Source organism: Trachypithecus francoisi, unplaced genomic scaffold (assembly GCF_009764315.1).
Source record: "Trachypithecus francoisi isolate TF-2019V2 unplaced genomic scaffold, Tfra_2.0 Lachesis_group4, whole genome shotgun sequence".
NCBI classification, from domain to species: domain Eukaryota; kingdom Metazoa; phylum Chordata; class Mammalia; order Primates; family Cercopithecidae; genus Trachypithecus; species Trachypithecus francoisi.
The window spans coordinates 132,690,649-132,715,231 of NW_022681469.1; the positions used below are offsets into that span (position 1 = coordinate 132,690,649).

Consider the following 24,583-nt stretch of genomic DNA (forward strand, 5'->3'; position numbering starts at 1 on the left):
GAACAACAGAGCAGACATTATAGGTAGTGTGGGTTAAAGGAGCTAATACATACAAAGAATTGAGAACACTGTAGAGAACTTACATACACACACACACACACACACACACACACGATACAATTCTCTCTTCCTTTACAGGTAAGATCAAGGGTTATTCCAACATGGAGGGTCTCATCCAACGATCCCCAGGGTGACTTGGAGCTCTAGTCTGACGATCTCATGCTGACAAATTCTCCTCTCTACCCCTCGCAGAAAAAAGGGCACTTACTCCTTCCGGAATTTATCCCAGATATCCTAGCATTTACTTAGAGAATTGCAACCCTTAAACTGTTCGGTGTGGTCTCACAGACCAGCTCAAAGACATGACTCGTCTGGCAGATCATGCAACCCCAATTCTGTAAGCTTTCATTTCTTTCATTGTAAATGGCACCAGTGATAGTTATATTGCAGGGAGGTTGTCTTGACTGTATGTAATAAGAATCCCTCTCTCAACTGCACCTTGCTACTTACTAGAAGTCTCTAGGTGGTGATATGATGGACAGTGGCGCGACTTATGTTCTCTCAGTCCCCAGATAAGTCTTTAACTCATTAAGAAACAGTGTGAAATAAAAATTCTGGAGCACAAGTCCTGGGATCAGGTGGGAATGAAAGTATAAGCATAACCCATAACAGCTTCCTGGAAAGCCCTGGAAGAGCCTCAGAGAAGGCGAGCCTGAGTCTGGGAGCCCAGCTGGGGACTGGCTGTGGTTGCCCCTGTTGGGAAGGATGTGGTGGGCACAGACCCTGGGAGGGGATTTTGTGCATCTTGTCTCTACAGTTTTAGTACAGTGTAATCCCATCCTGCACAGTAGTAAATGGCCATGTCTTCTTTCTCTACGGACTTGATGGTAAGGATTGAAGTGAGAGTTTGAGAATTCTTTCTTGCTTCCACTTTGTTGCTCCTCTTACCCATGCTGCCTTGAGCTGCGGATTTTGTTGAGGTAATATAGATCAGATGCTCCAAAGCCTGATTCGGTTTCTGCCAGTACCAGTGAATGACATCGTTTGCAAAGTTTGTGCTCCATATCTTGCAAGGTATGTCAATACTTTTCTTGACTTCCGTGGAAACGGATAGCTGGAACTGCTGCACTTTTGATAATCCAAGTCCAACTGTAAGTAAAAGAGGAGAATTTCCAATGAACATCTGAGAGTGGAAGAGGGAAACATTGAAGAATTATTTTGGTCACACAGCTAGACTGAAATGTTCAGACAGCAACTCACATGCCCAGAAGGAGGAGAAGGCGAATGCTTCCAGCAGTGACATCCTGTCTTCAGGGCGGTGTCCCCAAGGAGAAGGCAAGGAAGTGTGGACCTGGTGGCTAGACACCTCGGGTCAGGGGCTGGAGGGTGTGGCCTGAATTGAGGAGAGAAAAGAAAGTGGTTTTTTGGGCCCTTCAGTGCCGCCTGCAGGCTCAGCACTGCGCCCCCCTCCTGCTCACACTGCTTATCTCAGATCAGGCTAGCAGTCTTGATGGGGTTCTCTGCACGAATTTGAGGGGGCCATGGGGATTGCTTAATTTCTATGGAAATGAAAAGGATTTCTAATTGCTTAGGAGTTGTTCATAAACACTTTTCCTCAGTATACTATTTTAAATTGTTGCATATTTAATAAACATTAACTTTTATAATAGCAAATACTTGCTGAGCATTTTCTATTTGCTAGCCTTTTTTTCTAAATGATTTTCACCTTCTAATCTTCACAATGATCACATAATATGGGTACTTGGAATTTTCATTTTATGGATGAGGTAATGAGACACAGAGTCATCAAGTAACTGCACAGAAGTCACACAGCGGATAGGTAGAATGTGCTGGTAACGGTGCTGGTCGAAGAAACTCAGAGCTATGGGGAAAGATAACAATAAAAACATCTATGGTCATATCACGAAGGCCCACTACTATTCGCTTTATCATATACTCGACTGTAGATTTTTTCATTGTAGATACACGAATATTAATATGATTTTATGGACTATAGATACATTTACATGTATAGTGTTCTGTATTCTTTCAGTTCAGCTTATATTCTGAGCAACTTCCCATGTCATTGGAAAATTTTTTATTTATATGTATTTTTTGAGACAAGATCTTGCTTTGTCGCCCACCCTGGAATGCAGTAGCACACTCATGGCTCACTGCAGCCTCATCCTCTCAGGCTCAAGCAATCCTTTCATCCCCAGCCTCTTGAGTAACTGGGACTATAGGCGCACACCACCATGCCTGGCTAATTTTGTATTTTTTGTAGAGACGGGGTTTCACCGCGTTGCCCAGGCTGGCCTCCAACTTCTGAGCTCAAGCAATCCACCCACCTCAGCCTCCCAAAGTGCTGGGATTACAGGCGTGAGCAACTGCACCCAACCAAAACATTTTTAAATGTCTAACTGTTCATCTTTATCACACAGGGGCTGCCTGACCCTGTGCAGACTTCTTCATCTCTTTGCGTCTCAAATCTCCTTCTGAAAATGGATACAATAATAACACCAGTATTAAAATTTTTATGCAGACTAAATAGCCAAGTACACCTAGTATAGCTCCTGACATACAGTACATTTTCAGTAATTAGTAGATTTTGTGATTACTACTACATTTTTATCTCCCCCCTATTTTTTATTTTTATTTTTATTTTTATTTTTTTTTTTTTTGAGGCGGAGTCTCGCTCTGTCGCCCGGACTGGAGTGCAGTGGCCGGATCTCAGCTCACTGCAAGCTCCGTCTCCCAGGTTTACGCCATTCTCCTGCCTCAGCCTCCCGAGAAGCTGGGACTACAGGCGCCCGCCACCTCGCCCGGCTAGTTTTTGTATTTTTAGTAGAGACGGGGTTTCACCGTGTTCGCCAGGATGGTCTCGATCTCCTGACCTCGTGATCCGCCCGTCTCGGCCTCCCAAAGTGCTGGGATTACAGGCTTGAGCCACCGCGCCCGGCCTTTTATTTTTATTTTGTAGAGATAGGGTCTTGCTACGTTGGCCAGGATGGAGTGCAGTGGTATAATCATGGTTCACTGCAGCCTTGAATTTCTGAGCTCAAGCCATCCTCCTGCCTCAGCCTCTTGAGCAGCTAGGACTACAGGCATGCACCACCATGCACAGTTTCCCTCCACTTCCAGCCATTTAGTTTCCCCAACAGTTTTCACTCTTAAAATGCTTTGCTGGCCGGGCGCGGTGGCTCAAGCCTGTAATCCCAGCACTTTGGGAGGCCGAGACGGGCGGATCACGAGGTCAGGAGATCGAGACCATCCTGGCGAACACAGTGAAACCCCGTCTCTACTAAAAATACAAAAAAAACTAGCCGGGCGAGGTGGCGGGCGCCTGTAGTCCCAGCTTCTCGGGAGGCTGAGGCAGGAGAATGGCGTAAACCCGGAGGCGGAGCTTGCAGTGAGCTGAGATCCGGCCACTGCACTCCAGCCTGGGCGACAGAGCGAGACTCCGTCTCAACAAAAAAAAAAAAAAAAAAAAAAAAAAAAAAAAAAAAAAATGCTTTGCTGACTGTTTTGAAGTGGTAACCCAGCTAAATCAAGGGAAACCAGTCCAATATTGTTAGTACTTCATTTTCCCACATTACAAAACTTCCCTTCCCCTCCATTTGGTTCCATTTTATGATTTCCATGTGGCCTTCTCGCAGATCTTCTGGTGCCTCAGGGCTCCTTTAACCTTGGACAGTGATCGTCCCTGTCACTTTCGTCCAGCTCTGGCTGGTGTTGTGTGGGACGGGTGTGAACTCTGACAGCTTGGGTCCTCCCTAGGAGACAGGTGAGGAAGCAGCTGGCTCGGATGGCTCCTCCTAAAGCAGTTGCCCTGTTCACCCCCTTTTCTGATAAATACCATTTCTGAGATACTCATTGCTGGGGAGTTGAATGTTGAGGAGGTAGAGGTCAGCAGACCAATGGGCCTGTGGCTACAACTAGAAGGACTCATTATTCCCCTGCACAGGATGTGTCCTGGGAATGCGAAGGAGGAGAGGGCGCCCATGCTGCAGGCTGAGCCAGTCTGCAGGACCCAGCTTAGAGCCCTGGTACTGCCACAGCTAGGGCAGCCACAGTCACCCTGGAACTCACCAGGCACCCTGCACACTCCATTCCTGCCAGACAGTTCCTTCCACACTCTGCAACTCCAGCAGCAGTGTGTGTGTGTGTGTGATGGGGAGGTTGTGAGGAGTGTGTCTAATTGCTGGAGTCCACAGTCTACCTGACTACCTGGAATAAAGGCTGAGAAAATGCATCAGGCATTTTGTTTTCTGTAGAGGGAGATGAATTCATTCATTCACCAAAACCCATGAGGTAAAAATTCACTAAACGCAGGAAAGGATTACTAGCAGTCTAGAATAAAGACAAATGGACACTTTAAAGACACTTTTTTGTTTGTTTTTTTAATTTTTTTTTCAAACAAATAAAAGGAACAAGGGCATAATTTATATTATTGAAAACATTGTCAGAAAACAGATATTCACTTTTCATAATATTAATAGTTTGCATTAATTGAGGACATTGTCTGTGGCAGGCTCTGTGCTGCAAGTACCTTTGTCCATTATCTATTAAGTGAGGGTTCTTATTATTGTTCCCATTCTCCAGATGGGAAAATAGAAGCTTTGACATAGCAGGCATTTTATTCCAGACCAAGGCATTTTTACAGAGCAGGCATTTTGTCCAAGTATGCACTTTGTTCTGTCAGGAGTTAAGTGACAGGACAGTAATTTGCAACAGAGGGTCTAACTCTAGAACTGTGTGTGCTTAATGAAACCTTTTATTTCTCCCAAATATATCAATTATATACATATATGTATACACAAACATATATATATATATATGAAGTACTTGTGCATGAATACATTTATTCTTCTTTTCTGTTGCAGATATAAATATTTCTGGTTGTGCCATTTTGATTACCCAATTAGGAAGAGAGAGAGAGAGATGCAGAATAACATAGGCTTTTGACTGAACACCTGAAATATCAAAAGAGCACATTAAATTCTTTGTAAAAATATTCTCACATAATTTGAGCAAAGAGAAAAGCAATCTCATTAGCTCAGAGGAAATTGCAGATGATTGCTGGTGACCAGGCATCTTGTCTACCCAGTCTTTGCCTCCGAGGACAGGTCAGAGGCTTCAGGTCAGTGTCAGGTGTGTGTGATCGCTGGTGTCAGGAAAGCAGGTAAATGGTTCAAGCAGGGACTACCGTTCCTTGCCACTCCTGAGGTTTCAGATACATCTGGATAACATTAGCCAGGCTGCAACAACAACAAACCCACCAGTTCATTTACAAATAATTAGATAGTTAAACAGCAGTGAGATAGAGACAGAGACAGAGAAGAGATAGAGGTGGAGGTGGAGGTAGAGATAAGTGTATCTAGTGAAGATTGCAATATCAGCAATGTCCCTGAGGGAAGGTTTTCCTTGATTAGTTGTCCAAACCATTTCACACAAGGGGATGTAGACAAAAGTGAAATTAAATAACAAATACTGGTAATTAGTACTTACTGAGTCCTTTCTCTACTCCAGGCTTGATGCTCAGCATTTTGTATTTATTATGTCAACAAATCCTCACAAGTCACTGGAGCCTGTCACACAGAAGACAAAGCTGAAGACGCTCAGGTTGACTCAAGCCCTCTGACTCCAGTCTGCACTCCTTGACTTCACACCATGGTGTCACTTATGCGAATGACTTTTTTCATGACCATCGGTTTTTCTCAAGGCTCTGGAATGTAATGTCTGGTGGCTGAATTCAAACATTATTTTCATTAGTTCTTTAATGATTATTTTTGTGTAAACTAATTTTGTCTTTCCATGGGATTTCAATTTATTTAAAGCCTTGTATCTTCTCTGTGTGGCTTTATCACGAATTACCTCCTAAACAGACCCCCACTCCCCAGAGCACAAATAAGGCTTCTTTTTACTAATGAACAAAAGGCATGCCCTTAGGCAGAATAATTAGACAAAGACACCTTTCTCCAGCATGTCACAGCCCAGCTCCAGAGTGTGCAGGGGGTGGGTGTGAGATGGGATTTTGGTTCCCACTGGCGCCCCTCACCCAAGTGACTTTCAGCAGGGCATAGCCACCCAGCTAACTTTGAGCAGGGCACAGTGATGGAACATGCACACTCCATCATTCAATGCAGAGGGGACATGTACACAACCTATACCTGTCATTTCTTGCTCGTTCTGATATTGCGGGAGGCACTAAACTTACCAACTTAAAATAGTTTCCACCAGGTTAGAGCAGCCTCTTTCAGATGGGCTCGGTCTCTTTGTGGTGCCTGCTTAGGCTTTTCTGTGTTTCTCTCTCTTCCCCCTTCTCATCCCCAGGATGACATCGCTACCCAGGGGCAGGGTGTGTGAATGAGTTCTTAGAGTTGTCTTCCTGCTACCCTCTGCATCCTCAACAACTTCCAGCACTTTGCCCTGCTGATCTCAGGGATTTCACTCTTCCTCTGAACTGGCTGGTGTAATAACCAGACTGAACTTACCACTATTGACTCCACACCATGCCCTTGGGATGTAAAGTTCCCTTCCTGCAGTTTCTCATCAAAATCCCAGGTGCTGTGCTCACCAGCCCCTCCGTACCTTTGTATCCTCTCAGAGAACCTGAGAAGCATCTGGGACTCCTACATGCACAGCCTGTGTGGAAAGTGGTGCTGCTTTGGGCTCACCTGTGCAAATGCCTTCCACTTTTGATGAAGTTCTACCAGGGCCATATTAGGGAAGCTTGACAGGAGCCAGACACTCACAGACTCTCCTTATGCCTATCTTGGATTTCTCTTGGGCTTTCTATCCCCTCTGGCATAAGGCCCTCAGAGGCAAGGGAACCAGGAAGTTCCTCCATGTAATGCTCTACCCCTCTCACTCTCCCCACTGGCTCTCACTTCCCAGCCAGAAGGAACAGCGCTTCTCCCTGGGAGGGTGTTAACATCACCGATATCATATGCCGAGTCTTCATATCCAGCAGCTGTAATAAAATTCTGTGTTCTTAGTTTGCCAGGGTGGCCTTTTGACCTACGAATGAGAGAATCACAACTTTAGAAAACTCTTTAAAAAAAATTGAACCTGATTTTTAAGCCCAACATCTCACAATTAATTCAAAAAGTGTGTTTGTTCTGGGCAACTATCTTCTCTTTCTATGGGTAGTAAATGTCATGGATTGGCTATAATAAAGATAGATCGAAAAGTGACATAATTTATTTTGGAGAATAAAAATATGTTGGCCACATGTTTCCAAAACATGATCCTCATTACACATTTTGATCATTTCCTTCAGTTTGGGCCATGAGGTTTTGATCCCTCTCCAAGTATCCCACCCATGATATTATCTGCTAAAGCAACTTCACAGTAACAGAGATGATTTTCTGTTTTCTTAGCCTTTTCTCCTCCAGTAAGAAGAAGGGTCCTAGGGCAGAATGCTGGTGGGGAGTGGGGTGGGGGTGGGGTGAGATGTGGGAACTCTTCCAGATGTGTGTCCAACATGACCCTTTAGCCATGGCTTCTTGAGTCACTGCCCATTCTGTCTTGACCTGGCTCTGCAGGACTAGGCAGTAGGTCCAGGTCAGTGCATAATTACCCACAAACGCCATAGTTTATTCTATAAAGTTTTGTTTGTTTGTGAGACAGAGTCTTGCTCTGTAGCCCAGGCTGGAGTGCAGTGGTGCAGTGGTGCAATCTTGGCTCTCTGCAACCTTTGTCTCCTGGGCTCAAGCCATCCTCCCACCTCAGCTTCCAGAATAGCTGAGACTACAGGCACGCCCCACCACACCTGGCTAATTTTTGTGTTTTTGTAGAGATAGGGTTTCACCCTGTTGCCCAGGCTGGTCTCAAATTCCTGAGGCCAACTGATCCACCCACCTCAGCCTCTGAAAGCGTTGGGATTATAGGCCTGAGCCACCGCACCTGGCCCTATTTCTATAAAGTTAATAAACACTAAGGGTATTCAAAGTGGCCCAATAGTGCAATTGAAAGAGCATGAACTATTTGTTTGGACAGATAACTGCCCCTGTCTAAGCATCAGTTATTTCTTTCACGAATAAGTTTACTTACCAGGTTCTTACAATAATCACCTGAGATTCTGAACATGTAGGACATCTATCCCATTTTCTGGCAGTCAATGGGAACTGAATGGATATTAATTCCATTTTGTTCCTTGCCAGCATCTTCACCCTGAGCATTTCACTATGACTAGAATTCTCTAAAAAATGAAATAATGGACCTTGCCTTCTCTCTGAAATAATCATGTAGTTTCAACAAACATAGTCTCTAAATAGGAACCTAAGTCAATAGGAAATGATGTCAAATCAGAAACTTGGGGGTATAGTTACTGGCATTTGTGGGGTGCAATTGATAGTCATCAGACTCCCTTTCTGGTTTCCTGTGATCACAGAGGCATCATCTGAGGAACACAGGAAGTGCTGCAAGCTGAGGCTGAGGCCTAGCCAGGGCAGAGGGCTGAAGGAGGCTCTTCCACATTGGGAAGAATGTGGTCGCCTACATGATAACGGGGCAAGTGCTCATTACCTCGGCTCCACTGTCATGCTAGGTTCCTGGGGGCCATTGTATTGGATCATCATGTCTTTCTACTTTTCTGGGAATTTTATATTAAGAACTAAAGGGGAGTAGTAGAATTTTCTATATAGAATTTATATACAGAATTTCATATATGGTTGCAACTCTTTGCCTATCATTGACCTTGAACACGGTTTTTTCCAAGTAAATATCAAAGCCTCAAATGCCTGATTTGGTATTTGTCAGTACCTGAGTATGTATGAAAAGTTCTATCTGGATAACCTACAGTGAAAATATATGCTTTGTTTCTGCTAATGAAATAAAGATTTTCACTTGCTTCAATTGTTTTTACCCAGTTTCAACTAGAAACAAACTAGTATTTTCAACGAAATCAAAGTTATCAAGAAATGAGACATTCATTTTCAAAAAAATCCCTCAGCCAATCTGAGAAGTAGGGGAACAAGTTCACATTCCCAGAGTGAAGAAGAGGTGCATATCTGTAGCTGTGATGTCCCTTCTGCTCAGACTGAGTGCCCGAGAGAAGGCTAAGGAGACAGGAAACCTGGAGCAGGAGAAGCCGTGCCAGGATGAGGAAGGGGAACCTCGTAGAGTGTTCACAGAGAAGATGGATGTCCCCGGGCCCTGCACCCAGATCAGTCATTTCTGAGGGTGCTGATTGGTCAGGATCACATGGGAACTCTACCCATAGCTATATGACACCATGATAATCAGTCCATTTGCCAGGGTAAAAGTTATTCACATCTTGTTGACTCTTAGAAACTTTTAGAAATATTCTTTCTCATTATTATTATTTCATCATGATTATCTAACTGGTTTCAGGGGAGAGTTGGTCCAAGTTACCACGTGTGCTATGACCTGAAGCCACCTGTCCACTTTTCCAGGTGAGAGTCCTCACTGGTTTACCTGGCAATTGAACGCTCATGGCACAGACCCAACACTTCCATGACCCACACACAGGGCTCTGCTCTGGACCCACGGTGGATGTAGGACCTGAGAGTCCTATTTGGTGTGGAAGTAGGAGAGCTGCCTATCATCTCCTCACTGGGAGAGGAGGGAGTTTCCAGGGAACTCCCAACAGTGCTTTTCTGAGAAAGTCTTTGCAAAATTAGAGTTCCCAGGAATTCTCTAAGCTCTACTGTATTTAGCCTGGTTATAGCTCATGAGCCGAAGGTTGGAGTCATCAATTTTGTCTATCTCTTAGCAAGTCTTTGAGAAATATAGCCAACTAGCCCAGGGTTTCTCAGCCTCTGCATTATCGACATTTTGGGCTGGATAATTCTTTCTTGTGGAGCTGTCCTGTGCATTGTAGGATGTTTAGTAGCATCTCTGGCCTCTACTCACTAGATACTAGTAGCATTCTCACTCCGTTTGTGACAACAAAAAATGTCTTCAGATGTTACCAATGTCCGCTGGAGAGGGGATTGCCCTCCATTGAGAATCTCTGGTTTTGTCCTCTTCTTTTGGATGACTACCATTCTCCTGAGCTTAGAATGTCAGCGGAGATTGGGACAAAATGAAACTCCCACTGAACATCCAGTATGTAAAAATTCTCATCACTCAATGAGCAGTATCACCTAATCTTCTTTGCCACCATCTATTTTCTTAAGGAATTGGAGTGGATATTACAAAAAATACCTCTATCGCTCAGCATATAGCACTGCAGCTTTGCTAGACCACTTGTTACCGGCTACTTTCATATAACACATGCTAGATTTCATTGTTGCTACATCAAAGTCATATGGTGTAGGGATTGTTAAAGCCCCTTATTTCATCAAGAAGGATGCCTTTCCTATACTAGGAGCTCCATAAATATTGACTATCCTTAGGAGTAATTCATATGAGAAATCATATTGCAATGAATGAAATGTGTTAAAATTAAACTATAACTCTTTGTTATGGTGTTTACAATTTCCAAAACACTTTTACAAACATTGGCTCATTTAATCCAAATAATATTTTGAGGCAGGAAGGGATTCCCCATGCGGAAGAGGGGGTAATGTAAGGCCTCTCAGCTAGTAAATGGTACAACTGAAACTAAAACCTATTTCTTCAATACCAAGCAAATCCACATATTGTGCTATACAGGCGAGCATGCAATCATTCAGTTCTGCTTTTAATTCGAGTTCAACCTGCTGTTAGCTTGACTTGTTGCTCTCTGACACCCAGTGCACTCAACTATGAAAATGAAATTGAAATGCCTATCTACCAGCATTGGCTTAGATAGATGCATAATATGCCTGGCATAAAGTGGGAGCTCAGTGGATTCCATATCCTTCACCTCCTTCCTCTCTACTCTGCCTCCTTGTTGAAGCAGGATCAGCACAAAGCTACTGTTAGAGGCCTAGTTTTGGCTTTGGGGTATGCTCTTTATCTTAGGATTTTAGTTCTTTGACTTGAATGACAATAAATAACATCTCTAGACAGAGGAACTCCCCATCATGAGGTGTGGTGAGGCTCTCAGCTTTGCCCTTTAAGTGGAGGCTCTGTGACGTGGGGCCTCATGACCAGTCGTGGGGCTGCCATACCCATCCTCTTCCCCCAGAGGTTCCCCACGTCCAAACCTCACCTCACAGCAAACATGGGCAAGGAAGGAACTGTCTGCAAATGTCCCATTTATCCTGTACCCGAGGAGGTGATAAAAATTAATTCACTGAAGAGTTTGATTCAAAAAATAATGAAGTTCTATAAATAAAAGCATATCTGTAAATTTGGGATGCTTTTTTCCTAAAATACATCCTTTCAGTATTAGAAAATGTGATGATGACAAAAGCTAGGTTTTACTGTTGCAACCAGACTGTGCGTGACAAAAATGAACTTTCTCCTTTTCTTGTTTGGCAAGACTTTTACTTGAATATTCTGGTTTTTTTTTTTTTTTTTTTTTTTTTTTTTTTTTTTGAGATGGAGTCTTGCTCTGTCACCCAGGCTGGAGTGCAGTGGCCGGATCTCAGCTCACTGCTTGCTCTGCTTCCCGGGTTTACGCCCTTCTCCTGCCTCAGCCTCCCAAGTAGCTGGGACTACAGGTGCCCGCCACCTCGCCTGGCTAGTTTTTTGTATTTTTTAGTAGAGACGGGGTTTCACCGTGTTAGCCAGGATAGTCTTGATCTCCTGACCTCGTGATCCGCCCGTCTCAGCCTCCCAAAGTGCTGGGATTACAGGCTTGAGCCACCGCGCCCGGCCGAATATTCTGGTTCTATGAAGCCTTCCCAGTGATCCATTAACTTCTTCCTGCTCAGAACATTTATCTATGTCATGGAATCAAGGACTCATTAGTTTCATTTTTTTCCTTTGAAGAACAAGTGAATAGTATGCTGGTATTCATATTGATATTCACTCAAAAGAGTCAGGCTGTTTGATTGCTGCATTATGTTTCATCCAGTAAACTGGAAGTCTTCCTGCTTCAACCTTTTTCATTAAAGGGCCAAATTCCCTACTTGGGTACACTTACAGGAACACATTCTGCATCCTTGTAAATATACAGAGAAGTCTGAGCCCCTCTTCCCTCCCTTGTCATTTATTCCAGTTCTTGCTGGGTGAGTGTGGTGTGGTGGGAAGAGGGTAAGTCTTACGGACCGTCACACTCGCTCTATGTCCCTTTTCTGCTACTAGTGATGCTTGCGTGATCTTGGAAGCTACAGAGTCTCTCTGAATCTCCAGTTCCTCCTCTGAGAAAGGGGGTGAGAAAATCACATAAAGTTCCAGGCCTGACATTGACTTGGCCCTCCACCCATCCAAGCCCTCCCTGGGCAGCCACTCAGGAAGCAGAACATGATGTGGCCATCTCAGGCCAGGCTGCAGTTGGCCTTTCCTCCCTTTCCCGTCCACCTTTGGATAACATTTCTGTGCTCCTCAGCGGACTGAGGTTAAGGGAATGCAGCGGAAAGGTGATAATTAGGGCGAATATCTTTGTGTTCCATCTCGCTGCTTTTCTGTTGCTCAATAAACACAGTTTTGGTTACGCTTTTTTTCTTGTTAAAAAAAAAAATCTTAGAACCCAGAAGTCAGAAAAACTTGATTGCATAAGAAAATTCTCTGTAGAGAATTCTCTGCAGATTGTATCTAAGTAAACACCGTTAGCATCAATTTAACTAACTTCATGTGACCCTGGGGAATGGAGCTTAAAGCTGCAAGTGAAAAAAAATCACAAAACGAATAATAAATTTTTTTATTTCCCCCCGAAATGTCTCCATTTAAAAGGTCGTGTTTGGTTTTGTTTTTCTCATCACTGTAGGAGATCAAGGCAATAGATTTTGTAGTCGGACAGACCTGGATTCAGATCCCAGCCTCGCTGCTTACTCTCAAGTGTCTTAATTTATCAAAGTCTCAAATCTGTACCTAGAAAATATCTATAAAGGGCATTTGTCCCCACAACAGAACCGCTGCGGCCATCGCTGTCTTTCAAGATCGTCCAGGTCCCTCCACCGCCACCACGCCTCTGGGAAGCGGCAGCGCGACCCTCTGACCAGCCAGCCCCCTCCCGCCGCGCCCTCTGCGCACCCCGCCCCCCTTCCGCCCTGGCAGCCGCTCCATCTCTGCCCCTTCGGGCCAGCGGAGCCTCATGGCTCATAGGGCGTCCACGCCGCAGGGGTGACCGTGGACTCGGCTGTGGGACACGTCATGGGCAGCACCTTCAGCTGGGGGAGCTCGGAGCCTGCCCAGCCTGCTGCCCAACAGACCTCCACCCGCGCTGCCCCCCAGCCCTTGCAGATGGGGCCCTGCGCCTACGAGAGCAGGCAGTTCCTGGACTGTTCGACCACTCAGAGTGACCTGTCCCTGTGTGAGGGCTCCAGCGAGGCCCTAAAGCAATGCAAGTACAACCATGGTCTGAGGTCCCCGCTCTGAAGAGTTGGTGCAGACTCGGGGGCCAGCCCTGCACCCACCTGTACCCTTTGCTGACAGCTGGACCACAACACTCGATTGTACCAGATAGCTGGGATTGGAAGTGAAGAGGTTTCTCGCCCCACGAATAACCCAAGACGCAAATGTGGAAATAAAAGAGTTTATTAAAAAAAGAAAATATCTATAAAAATGAGATAATAATAATGAGAGTATTTTGTTAGGCTCAGATGTCATAAAGCATGCAGTATAAAGTGCCATGCACACAAAAAGTACTCAATAAACAGTAGCTACTATTATTACAGTCATAAGAACATTTACTACATTATTTATTTTCACATAGCACTGAGCTCTTTCAGAGAAGAGTTTGTACATTTAACTCTATACACGTAAACTCACTGATTTTTCTGTTTTTCTGTGGCTAAGCAAATAAGGAAAGTCAGAGAAACCTGCTGACCCACGGACTGCAAATTCAAATTCTGCCAATTTCAGAATACAAATATGGAGTTTTGATAATTACTCTCACTTTAACTTATAAGTAAGTAAAATATAAAGAGAACGGGACTACAGTAAAGTACAGCACGTGATTCAATCTCTCTGAATCCATTAGTACTTTGCTAATTTGCTAGTTAAAAGTTGACTTAAAAGTGACAAGAAATTAAATTAGGGATCTACAGAAGAGACACATCAATTATAGCAACAGGGATAAGGGAATAAATTCTAGTTAATACGAACATGACAGGCATTTCTCTATTCTCAATCATCTAATGAGAGTTGAGATTGTTTCCCTATTTTAAACTTAGTTATTGTTGTAAAGAACACTATAAGCACAACTGGATTAATCATACTATTGATTCATGAAGCACTATAAGCATAAAGCACTATAATCATTTATCTAAATGTATGTCACCTTTATGTTTCTTATTTGAGTCTACTACATGTTGGTTATTTATTTAATGAGTCAATAAATACCTAAGACTCTTCACTTAACTCAAGAACAAAAGCATTATAAATAATCTACATGCTCCTCTATATGAAGAAATCAACTAAAGAAGTACTAATGAATGATGATGTCTCAAGATTTGTCCAGTTTCCTGTTTTTTTACTCAAGAAACAGTCACACATCCTGTTCTGTTGGAGATGGGACCTTGGTGGTTTTGTGGAAAGTGAAACGAAACTAGATAAAACCTCTTGCTCCCTAGCTTGTCTTACTTATTTGAGGTCAAACATAATCCACTTGTTGGGCCATCTGCAAGATTTCGTCCTTTGCTCATCCAAGTCCATTTTCCACCTAACTCTGCCTTAAAAGTCTGACCGCCCTGGGCTGCATGGATGGTCTTCCTTATCCTGCAGGTGTTGTTTGGGGGTCGAAAATGGAAACACCAGCAGGCAGCTGGGAAATAGGAGAGTGGGGTCAGCGTTCCCTCCCTGAAAAGGGGCCTTAAGTTGGCTGCATCCTCCCCCATTGGCCAATATACAGTGCCATTTGCCCCACAGCCAGAGCTGATGTCCAGGATCCAAGAGGTGTGGGTAGGAGTGGCTGTTCTCTTCTATCCATTAGCTCACTGAAGAAAGTTGTTTCTTTTTTCCCAAGACCTTTGAGCTACAGGCTTGAAAATCCTAGTGCTCAAAGAAGACATACAAGCCCAATAAGCTGCCTTGAGCACTCAAATCACTAACATTTTCTTTAGCTCAGCATAGTAGTCAGTAGGAAACAGAAGAAAAGATAAGATTTTGTGTTTTAAAAGTAGCAAAAGTTGTTAAAGAAGAGGAAAGAAAAAGTAGTCAAGCAGAACCCCTTCCAGGCCTTTCTAACCAACAAATTTTACATATTGTCTCTAGGTGCTCAATAATATGCAAGGATATGTTTAATATTATAAAACATGAATTCTTTTTTTAAGTAAATTTTAAAGTAAAATTCAAAAGTAATGTATTTTCTATTAGACCATTTCAAAAGTACAGAAATGACACATATAAAAATACTCATGAGCGCAACATCTGGAGATAAGCATTTCAAAGTCTGTGCCCTTTTTTCTCTACCCCAGGCTGCCTCTTGTGAACCCCTTCACAGGACTGAAAGCAAAAAGCACCCGAGACAAAATAGTCGACATGGATTTCCAGGTGGGTACAGCAACTTCTAGAATTGTGGCTTCTATAAGATGACTCCTAGGCAGTAGACATTACTTTTTCCATAGTATTTGTATGTGTGGGGAGTTGGGCAACAGATGCTATAGTATATGAAAATATTGCTTTCCAAGATTTCCTTAGATTTTATTCAGATTTTGTGTTAACTACATAATATAATGTTGATTCTATTATTCGGAGTCATTGTATCTCACCCACCTCAGGTAGAAAAGAAAAGAAGTTGAACCCAAATCATCAGAATATTCAGGGCATCCATCCGTACAACCCCCTGACCCATTAGGTAAAATGAACCCCTCAATAATAATGAAAGTATCAATCTCAATTCAATAGATGTTCATTGAGGCCCTACTATATGCAGTGCAGTATATTCTAATAAGATGCTGTCAGCGTTTCTGTGAATCCAAAATGTAAACCATTTAATTGGCAAATATTAACTTAGAGCTGATTTGCCTCTGGCTAGTTTTCCTCTGGTGTGGCCAAAATGTTCCTGGTGAAGCTCACCTTAGCCAAAAGGAGAAGGGCAGGAGGAGTAAAGGACTATACATTTTGACTTGTTTTTCCCCCATAATGGTCGTCTGCACTACACACAAGGTCACTGTCCTCTCCAGCTGTGTGTGAGTCAAAGGTCTTAGGGAACCATGACCAAAAGCTCAGAATTAAATTAATCTGGGATGACCTTTTTTTTTTTTTTCTTTTGAAACAGAGTCTCGCTCTGTCACCCAAGCTGGAGTGGTGCAGTGGTGCAATCTCGGCTCACTGCAAGCTCCACCTCCCCAGTTCACACCATTCTCCTGCCTCAGCCTCCCGAGTAGCTGGGACTACAGGTGCCCACTACCATGCCCGGCTAATTTTTTTTTGTAGTTTTAGAGAGACTGGGTTTCACCATATTAGCCAGGATGGTCTCGATCTCATGACCTCGTGATCCGCCCACCTCAGCCTCCCAAAGTGCTGGGATTACAGGCGTAAGCCACCATGGGATGACCTCTTCTAAGAGTTTCTTCATACATAACTATTCTCTCTATAAAATGTAATAGCCATACCATCATAGATGTAGGCTAAGCCCTAGATACATAAAGATGTGTGTATTGGCCAGGCATGGTGGCTCACGCCTGTAATCCTAGCACTTCGGGAGGTAGAGGTGGGCGGATCACAAGGTCAGGAGTTCAAGACCAGCCTGGCCAACATGGTGAAACCCCATCTCTACTAAAGATACAAAAAATTAGCCGGGCATGGTAGTGCGTGCCTGTAATCCCAGCTACTTGAGAGGCTGAGGCAAGAGAATTGCTTGAACCTGGCAGGCGGAGGTTGCAGTGAGCTGAGATCATACCATTGCATTCCAGCTTGGGCAACAAGAGCAGAACTCCATCTCAAAAAAAACAAAACAAAACAAAAGATGTGTGTGTGTTTTCTTGTATATACAGGCATGCACTGAATAATAATGTTTCAGTCAAAGATGGACAAATTATAATGAAACTGCCCTATACACGTGTAGCATTTTTCTTTTATATTATATTTTTACTATACCTTTTCTATGCTGTGTTTAAATACACAAATACTTATCAGTGTTACAGTCGCGTATAGCATTCAGTACAGCAACATGCTGTGCAGGTTTGCAGCCTAGGAGCAATAAGCAATACCATATATCCTAGGTATGTAGTAGGCTGTACCATGTAAGTGTGTGTTAAGGGCACTCTACAATATCTGCACAACAAGGACATCGCCAAAGGATGCATTTCTTAGGATGTATTCCTGTCGTTAAGGGACACATGACTATACATGTGTGCTTGCTTTTGTTGTTGTTGTTGTTGTATCTAGTTTTGTTTCTTGTCAGATAACACTGGGCTGTCACAATATGCCAAGCACTGGGCCAAATCCTTGATATGCATCATGTCAGGAGTTCTCACAGCCACCCATATGGTAACCACAGGACCTTTGCCTCACAGGTAAGGAAATGGGGCTAGAGAAACCCAAGGTCTTGCCACACAGCTCATCTGTGGTAAGCAGAGGCCCATTTGGACCTAGGTACTTCTGACATGACAGGCTCAGGTCTTGACCACTTTGTACATTATATGTATACTCAGATAATTACTGAGCTGTTGAAAAATCAAAGTATCAGAGAAATTTGAGAAGATGAGAATAAGGATCATTCATCTCTCAACTCTTTCCCAGTGGAAATCTACTTTTCTCTATGTTATATTTGTAAGATCACATTTCTAGAAAGGGTTTCATGGCAAAAACATAAATTAAAACAACACCATCAACAATAATAAATTACAAAGCCTGAGTTGAACTAGAAATGAAAATTCATGAGAGATTTACAATCATGAGTTATATTCAAGTTGAGGACTGCCATTTTAGTGGTGAATGGCAGCCCAGTAGCAGAAAGTGGTTAAACAGAAGTAACCTTGGGCCTTTGCAGAGCATATGGGCCTTGTAATTTCTGCTGTGCATAATGCCTGGCTCAGAGTAGTCTATCAAAAACTCATGGTTGGATGACCAGGCACGGTGGCTCACGCCTGTAATCCCAGCACTTTGGAAGGCCGAGGCAGGCAGATCACGAGGTCAGGAGGAGATTGAGACCATCCTGGCCAACATGGTGGAACCCTGTCTCTATTAAAAATACAAAAAAATTAGCTGGGTGTGGTGGCATGCACCTGTAGTCCCAGCTACTCAGGAAGCTGAGGCAGGAGAATCCCTTGAACCCGGGAGGTGGAGATTGCAGAAAATGAATTTTTCCTCAAACCCCAATCCAAAGTGGACTTTGACTTAGACTTGATGAGTGGAAGTGTTTACAAATTTTGTACAAAATCAAACATCACCACTCAAGGCATGCATGTGATAGACTTGTCATTGCAGTCTGCCCTGCTCACGGTTAGATCATGCTGCATTTGTTACATGTTAACTTCCAGAAAAATGAATACCATTTAATGTCATATCCATTTTTTAATCAAGAGAGATAGGAAGATCAGAGAAAACTTATGTAATGCATATTGACTAGTACAAAAGAATCACACTAAAAATGTGTACATATTATGCCAGAAAAACAATGTAGTGAGTAGGAGAGGTTGAACCGGATAAATAAACATGGGTGACCTAGAAAAGCTGTTGGTGAGAGAGTAGAACCCTGAAAAAGATGAGGCTGGTCACTTGTATAGATTTCTGCAAAGCTTCTGCTTTGAGAATATATAGAATTTGGCAACTCCACATAGAGTCACCACACGAATGTTTAGCTAGAAGACTGTTTACAAGCACACTGGTAGTAACTATGGCTTCCCAATTCATAATTATAAACAAAGACTCAATAAACATTTATTGAATGGGATGGCTCTAACTGTCTGCTACTGTGCACCTCCCACAAGGCACAATAGTAGGTAGCTATGTCCTGTTTCTCTACATTGTGAATGGTGAGGGTGGATGTAGACGTTTTGGGTATCCTATCCACCTCAAATTTGCCCGACGGAATGCTGGATTCCTTTCTGATAGTGCCGTCATATAAAATGCACACCAGGAACTGTATGACTTCACCAGGTCTTTCTCGATACCAATATATAGATGTTTCAGAAATTGTTACTCCAGACACCACACATTCCAGGCGGGCTGTTTTTGACAGCATTTTAGTACTGGAAATTTGAGGTTGCTCTAGGTGACCTGCACCATATACGCACACTGGGGGGAAAAATGGGAGGGGGTAAATAAACCAAGAATTTGGAATTTATAAAAATATATGACAATAGAGAATATCAGTCCAAAGTGATTGGGGGAGCAAAACTACTTACGAGCCCCAAGGACTGCCAGTGTTGACGCGTGGAGCAGTGACAGCATGTCTGCAGGCACTGTGCTCTCTGCCAGGGCAGCCTGGAATCACCGCAAAGAAACGTTAGACCCCTGTGGCTTGGCTGAGTCCACCAAATCAAACTTCCCATGGGTGAGAGTGGCATGGGGCCTCCTGCATCATTGTAAAGCGGTGTCCTCACCACCTGTTAGCACTTCCAGTCTGTGTGAAGACAGTCCTACGAGGTCTGAGGCCTGAAATCAGACCACATAGTTTAGATAACCACCTCAGACCACACGGCGGCCACCGCAGCAAGTTGTCAGGCTGGTGTCGTTGGTTGTCAGGGCTGTGACATGCAGCCTTGTCTTCTGAGAGCTTGTCTTCAACCAGCTGGAGAGATGTTGGTCCGTCAAGCTGCTTAGCTCTGCTCTGCTACCCACACAGCCTGCAGCACGGGGCCCTTCTGGTCACCTTCATGGGGCTGGGCCCTCCATCCCAGTTTGTTTGCTTCTGTTGAAGATTCAGGTTCCTGTCCCCTCCCTCAGCTACCTGAATAATGTACGTCTCCTGAATCCCAGCCTCTCCTCGATGACAGTTTCCTAATGTCTGTTGTTCTTTCTCTAACCCAAGACATTTAATCTGTCCCAAGGTATTTTTCCAAACTGCTGTCCCCCATTGCACCCCTTAAAAGCTGCTGTGTTCCAGATTTCCATTCTTAATTTACCCACTGGGAACTGCGGCTCGCTGCCACCGCCCAGCATCGCAAGAGAGTATCAAAACCTTATATCACTGTTCTGGGGAAAGAGCAAAGGTCAAATTATGTTTTCTACCAAATGCATGTCACTTTTGCACCATCATAAAGTAAAAAATAAACTTAAGTCGGTCCTCAGTTAAATCGAAAACTGTCTGTACCCGTATCCAGCTAACTCTGGGACATTTTCAAGTACGTCTGACACGGGATCTCAAACCAAGTCTGCTCATGGCTAGAGTGAACTCATTCCCTTCTCCCAACCGGTATCTTCTTCCGAGTTCCCTGTATGACATGACTACCCCAAGGACGTGATGTGACCTTGTCCCAGCTCACCAGCAGCAATGCACCCACATTGCCCAGGCCGGGAACCTGAGCATCAGCCTCAATTCTCCCCTCTAACTAATTCACCACACTCCAATTCCTGAGGATTCTACGTCCTAAACATTTCCTGGCTCACCACTGCCTCCACCTCACGCACCTCCGTGCGTGCCATCTTGGCCCCTCCCACCCACCTTCCCCATGGCCACTAGACTGACCTGGTCATTTTCCTGCTCTAAATTCCTCCCTCGCTCTACCTTGCCTCTGAAGATGAAGCCCAGAGTTCTTAGGATAAGAGGCTCTCTGTGATGTGGCCAGTGCCTCCCTGTCCTTCCATCTTCATTCAGTCACTCTCTGCCTAGAATTCCACGACCCACTTCTGTGGATTGACTTGCAGTTTTTTGTGTTTGGACTGCTTTCTAATCCACTTTCCCTGGCTAATTCCTATTTATCCTTTTGGGCTCAGCCCCAGGCAGTCTTCCCCAGGAAGCCCCCTTACCCAGTAAGTCCGGGATGGAGATGCTTACAATTGCTTTTTCTTAGCGCCGCCTAGTGTCTTCCTCTCTCCTAGCACCTCCTGCCCAAGCCTTGGCTTGTTTACCCATTTCTCTCTCATTCTGAACTCCAGTTAGAGTTCCCAGGGGAGTAAGATCATGTGCTGCTTATCTCTCTATTCCCAGGTGTTTGTTGAATAGATGAAAGGGTGGAATAAGGGAATGGACGGCCATTGTAGCATTTTTTGTCGTTCTGATGTTAACGAAACATTACCATTTAAAATACAGTTTTTAAAGAGTTACCAAGCAATGGACACTTAGTGAATGCCTTTAATGTGTCAAGCACTTTGTAGCCATTATGATATTTAATCCCATAAATTTAATACAATCTTCACAAGGCCCTACTCAAAGCAGGTCAGGTAATAGGTCAAGGTTTAACAGCTTGTTGGTGACAGATTTAAGATTAATTCTGTCGGGCTGCAGAGCCTGAGCTCTTTGAATAGTTCTCCCTGCCTCTGTTTTCTCATCTATCGAATGAGAATAAAATCACAGCCTACTTTACCGGATGTTGCAAAGAATAAATGTTAGCCCAGGTAGAGTGTTTAGGGCAGTGCCTGACACGGAGCAAGCCCTTGGAAACTGATGGTGATGTCTGGTATACTCTCCCACGCTGTCTTCTGTGACCTTGCCCCAGCTCACCAGCAGCAATGCACCAGCCACGCTCTTGTCTTGATGAGACAGACTAGCTGGGAGGCTCCCCAAAGCAACGGATGATGAGAGGGAAATAACTTGGGACCATTTCTAAGAAATAGAAGTTGAAAAGTCTGGTGACGTTGCCTCTGAAGGTGAGATCACTTAAGAAAGATATCATCTTGGTCTCTAAGCTAGCCTATCACCCTGGAGGTTGAGGCTGAAACCAAGTGATATAATTCAGAGGGAGATCAATTTTGGACATTGCTGTTTTCTCTATTTTGGAGATGAGGAAACTGATGGCTAGGAAATTTAAGACCTCGCTCGAGGTCACTGCGTTCATGAAGAGTAGAGCAGGTGTTGGTGAGGAGTGAAGGTAGAGGTTTGCGGTGGTGAAGGTTCACTGCAGCGGCAGAGTCTCCTCTTGAGGAAATGAAAGATGTTGTTCTGTAAGGAGGCGACTGGGGAGCTTGCTCCTCCATTTGGCCACTGCCTGATAATCACTTTTCACCAAATTTGCTATTGTTTGGAGTCAAGCACTGAGAGAGGGGGCAGGCAGCAGAGGGGGCATCTCTCTGTGCCCACTTGGTTTTATCAGGACAATTAGAAAAATGAAATGAAGGAGCAACCTCAAAACAGAATGAAAGTTTACTCCCGTACAGCCTCTGTCCTCCTCACACAAGTTGGAAGGCCTTAGCCATGACCTGAGACTTCACTAAGGTTGGAGACGCTGGGTTGTTGCAGAAGCAAGGTGTGGCTGTTTTTCTTTTGCTTTTTTTTTTTTTTTTTTTTTGAGACAGTTTCACTCTTGTTTCCCAGGTTGCAGTGCAAATGGCACGATCTCGGCTCACCCCAACCTCCACCTCCCGGGTTCAAGCGATTCTCCTGCCTTAGCCTTCCAAGTAGCTGGGACTACAGGCATGAGTCACCACATCTGGCTAATGTTGTATTTTTAGTAGAGACGGGGCTTCTCCATGTTGGTCAGGCTGCTGTCAAACTCCCGACCTCAGGTGATCTTCCTGCCTCTGCCTCCCAAAATGCTGGGATTACAGGAATGAGCCACAGTGCCCAGCCTGCAAGGCGTGTCTTAAATATCAATCTCTAGCACAAAAACAGAAGTTGAGAGAGGTGGACAACGAGTGAAGGAATGTGATGGACCGAGTTCCATCAAAATTGTTTGGACTTTACATTCATCCATCTTTTTTACTAATGTCATCAAGTCACACATAAACTTTCAATCTTCCATTGAAAAATGTTTGTTTTTGTTTTTTATTTGTATAAATTTAAAGGGTACAAGTGCAATTTTGTTACACACATATAATGCATAGTGGTAAAGTCTTGGCTTTTAGTATACCCCACACCTGGATAATACGCATTGTGATGTGAAATTACTTAATTTCCATCTGTACTCCTTCTGCCCCCCACCACCCTTACAAGCCACCAAAGTCTCGTTCCATACCCTATGTCCACGTGTACACATTATTTAGCTACCACTTATAAGTGAGAATATCCAGTATTTGTCTTTCTATTTCTGAGTTGTTTCACTTTAGATAATGGCCTCCAGTTTCCTCCACGTTTCTGCAAAAAACAGGATTTCATTCTTTTGTATGGATGAGTAGTATTCCATTGTGTGTATATACCACATTTATTATGGATGAATAGTACTCCACTGTGTATATATCCCACATTTTCTTTATCCAGTCATCCACTGATGGACATTTAGATTAATTCCATATTCTTGCTATTATGAACAGTGCTGCAATAAATATAGGAATGTGGTCTAATATAATAATTTCTTTTCCTTTGGGTGGATATCCAGTCATGGGATTCCTGGATTGAATGGTAGTTCTATTTTTAGGTCTTTGAGAAATTTCCATACTGTTTTCCAGAGAAGTTGTACTAATTTACATTCTCATCAACAGTATATTAAGCATTCCTTGGAAAAGGCATTTAAATTCAGCTTAGACTTCAAATAATTTCTTTTTCTTCTGCACATAGAGTGGCAGAGGGGTTTCCTGTTTAGTGCTGGAGGATCAGTAACACAGGTTTTCTTTTTTTTCTTTCATTTGTTTTCTATTAAAGAAGACTGCTTTATATGAAGGTAGTCAGCATAGTGATCTTATGGGTATGGCTTTGCTTTAATACAAAAATCACAGTCACATAACCTAGCAGACATTTGACTAAACCTCTTCATTTGTCAGATGGGAGAACAAAAGTCTAGAGAGACTTGGGATACACACATGTTCGTCCTGTTCAAGGAGAAGTGGAAGGCAAAGTCCCAGTGTCTCATCCAGGGAGTACTGCATCACCCTGCCATGGTGCCTGTCTACTCACATCAGTTCCCGTGCAGCCTGCCCAAGGATGAACATACTGAGAAGTGTGCAATCTTGTTTCCTATGCTTCTAATTGCTGACTCTATTGCAAAATGGTAACAGTCCCAGGGCCAAGAGCTTGGAAGCTGGAAACAGGGGCACGCTTCCAGTCTCAGCTTTTCAACCATTTTGTGGTAAATCTCAGCAAGTCCTCCACCCTTGAAATCTCTTCCAAAATATTTTATTTGTGCATTCTTCAGGGGAGATGGTCAGACTCTTAAATGATCGTCTCTAACAGTACTGTCCAATAGAAATAAATGTGAGTCACCAAGGTGAGTCACACACTTAAATTTTTCTAGTTGCTGCATTAAACAAAGTAAAGAGAAACAGGTAAAATTCGTTTTAATGCTATTGGTTTTAGTCCAAGATACCTAAATATAATCATTTCAACTTTTGGTCATTATAAAATTTATTGCATTTTTTAACACTAAATCTTCAAAATGTGATTTTGGACATACAGCCCATCTCAGCTTGGACTATTGTGCTTGGTATGTTTCCCATGCTCAGTAGCCACATGTGGCTAGTGGCATCCAGATTCACGAGCACAGGTCATCCTGCAAAGGCTTCAGAGACAATGAATGGGAGCATCTTTAAACAGACCCCTTTCAATGAGATAGATCACTGAATCTGCACAGGCTGAGAGTCTCGTCCATAGTGGGACTGCGGAAGA

The 24,583-nt window shown here is 43.6% G+C and overlaps 2 long non-coding RNA genes, 1 pseudogene and 1 gene segment (V, D, J or C); 2 read left to right on the forward strand and 2 right to left on the reverse strand.

Annotated features, from left to right (window-relative positions):
• The window catches only part of LOC117073139, a 103,208-nt gene extending 101,788 nt beyond the window's left edge, over positions 1-1,420 (reverse strand). Inside the window, 2 exon segments of the C gene segment in view lie at positions 831-1,149; positions 1,261-1,420. Of these exon segments, the coding sequence occupies positions 831-1,149; positions 1,261-1,303 (362 nt within the window).
• Positions 1,421-4,417: 2,997 nt separating this feature from the next.
• LOC117073147 lies at positions 4,418-8,218 on the reverse strand. 4 transcript variants are annotated; one of them, XR_004433128.1, is made up of 4 exons: positions 8,076-8,218; positions 6,941-7,020; positions 5,509-6,645; positions 4,418-5,258 (listed from the first exon to the last, which is right to left on the reverse strand). It is a non-coding gene; the product is annotated as an uncharacterized LOC117073147 (long non-coding RNA). The 4 variants fall into 4 exon arrangements; XR_004433126.1 differs by having other exon boundaries at positions 8,056-8,218; XR_004433127.1 differs by lacking the exons at positions 6,941-7,020; positions 8,076-8,218 and having other exon boundaries at positions 5,509-5,746; positions 6,218-6,817.
• Positions 8,219-9,238: 1,020 nt separating this feature from the next.
• On the forward strand, positions 9,239-14,731 carry LOC117073358 (annotated as a pseudogene). Its single transcript, XR_004433209.1, has 3 exons — positions 9,239-9,262; positions 9,358-9,419; positions 13,057-14,731. The product of XR_004433209.1 is annotated as a coiled-coil-helix-coiled-coil-helix domain-containing protein 10, mitochondrial-like (transcript).
• A 242-nt stretch (positions 14,732-14,973) lies between these two features.
• The window catches only part of LOC117073149, a 36,223-nt gene continuing 26,613 nt past the window's right edge, over positions 14,974-24,583 (forward strand). For both annotated transcript variants that reach the window (XR_004433131.1, XR_004433130.1), the window contains exons 1-3: positions 14,974-15,492; positions 17,348-17,459; positions 21,546-21,696. This is a non-coding gene — a long non-coding RNA (uncharacterized LOC117073149). The remainder of the gene's footprint in view (positions 15,493-17,347; positions 17,460-21,545; positions 21,697-24,583) is intronic.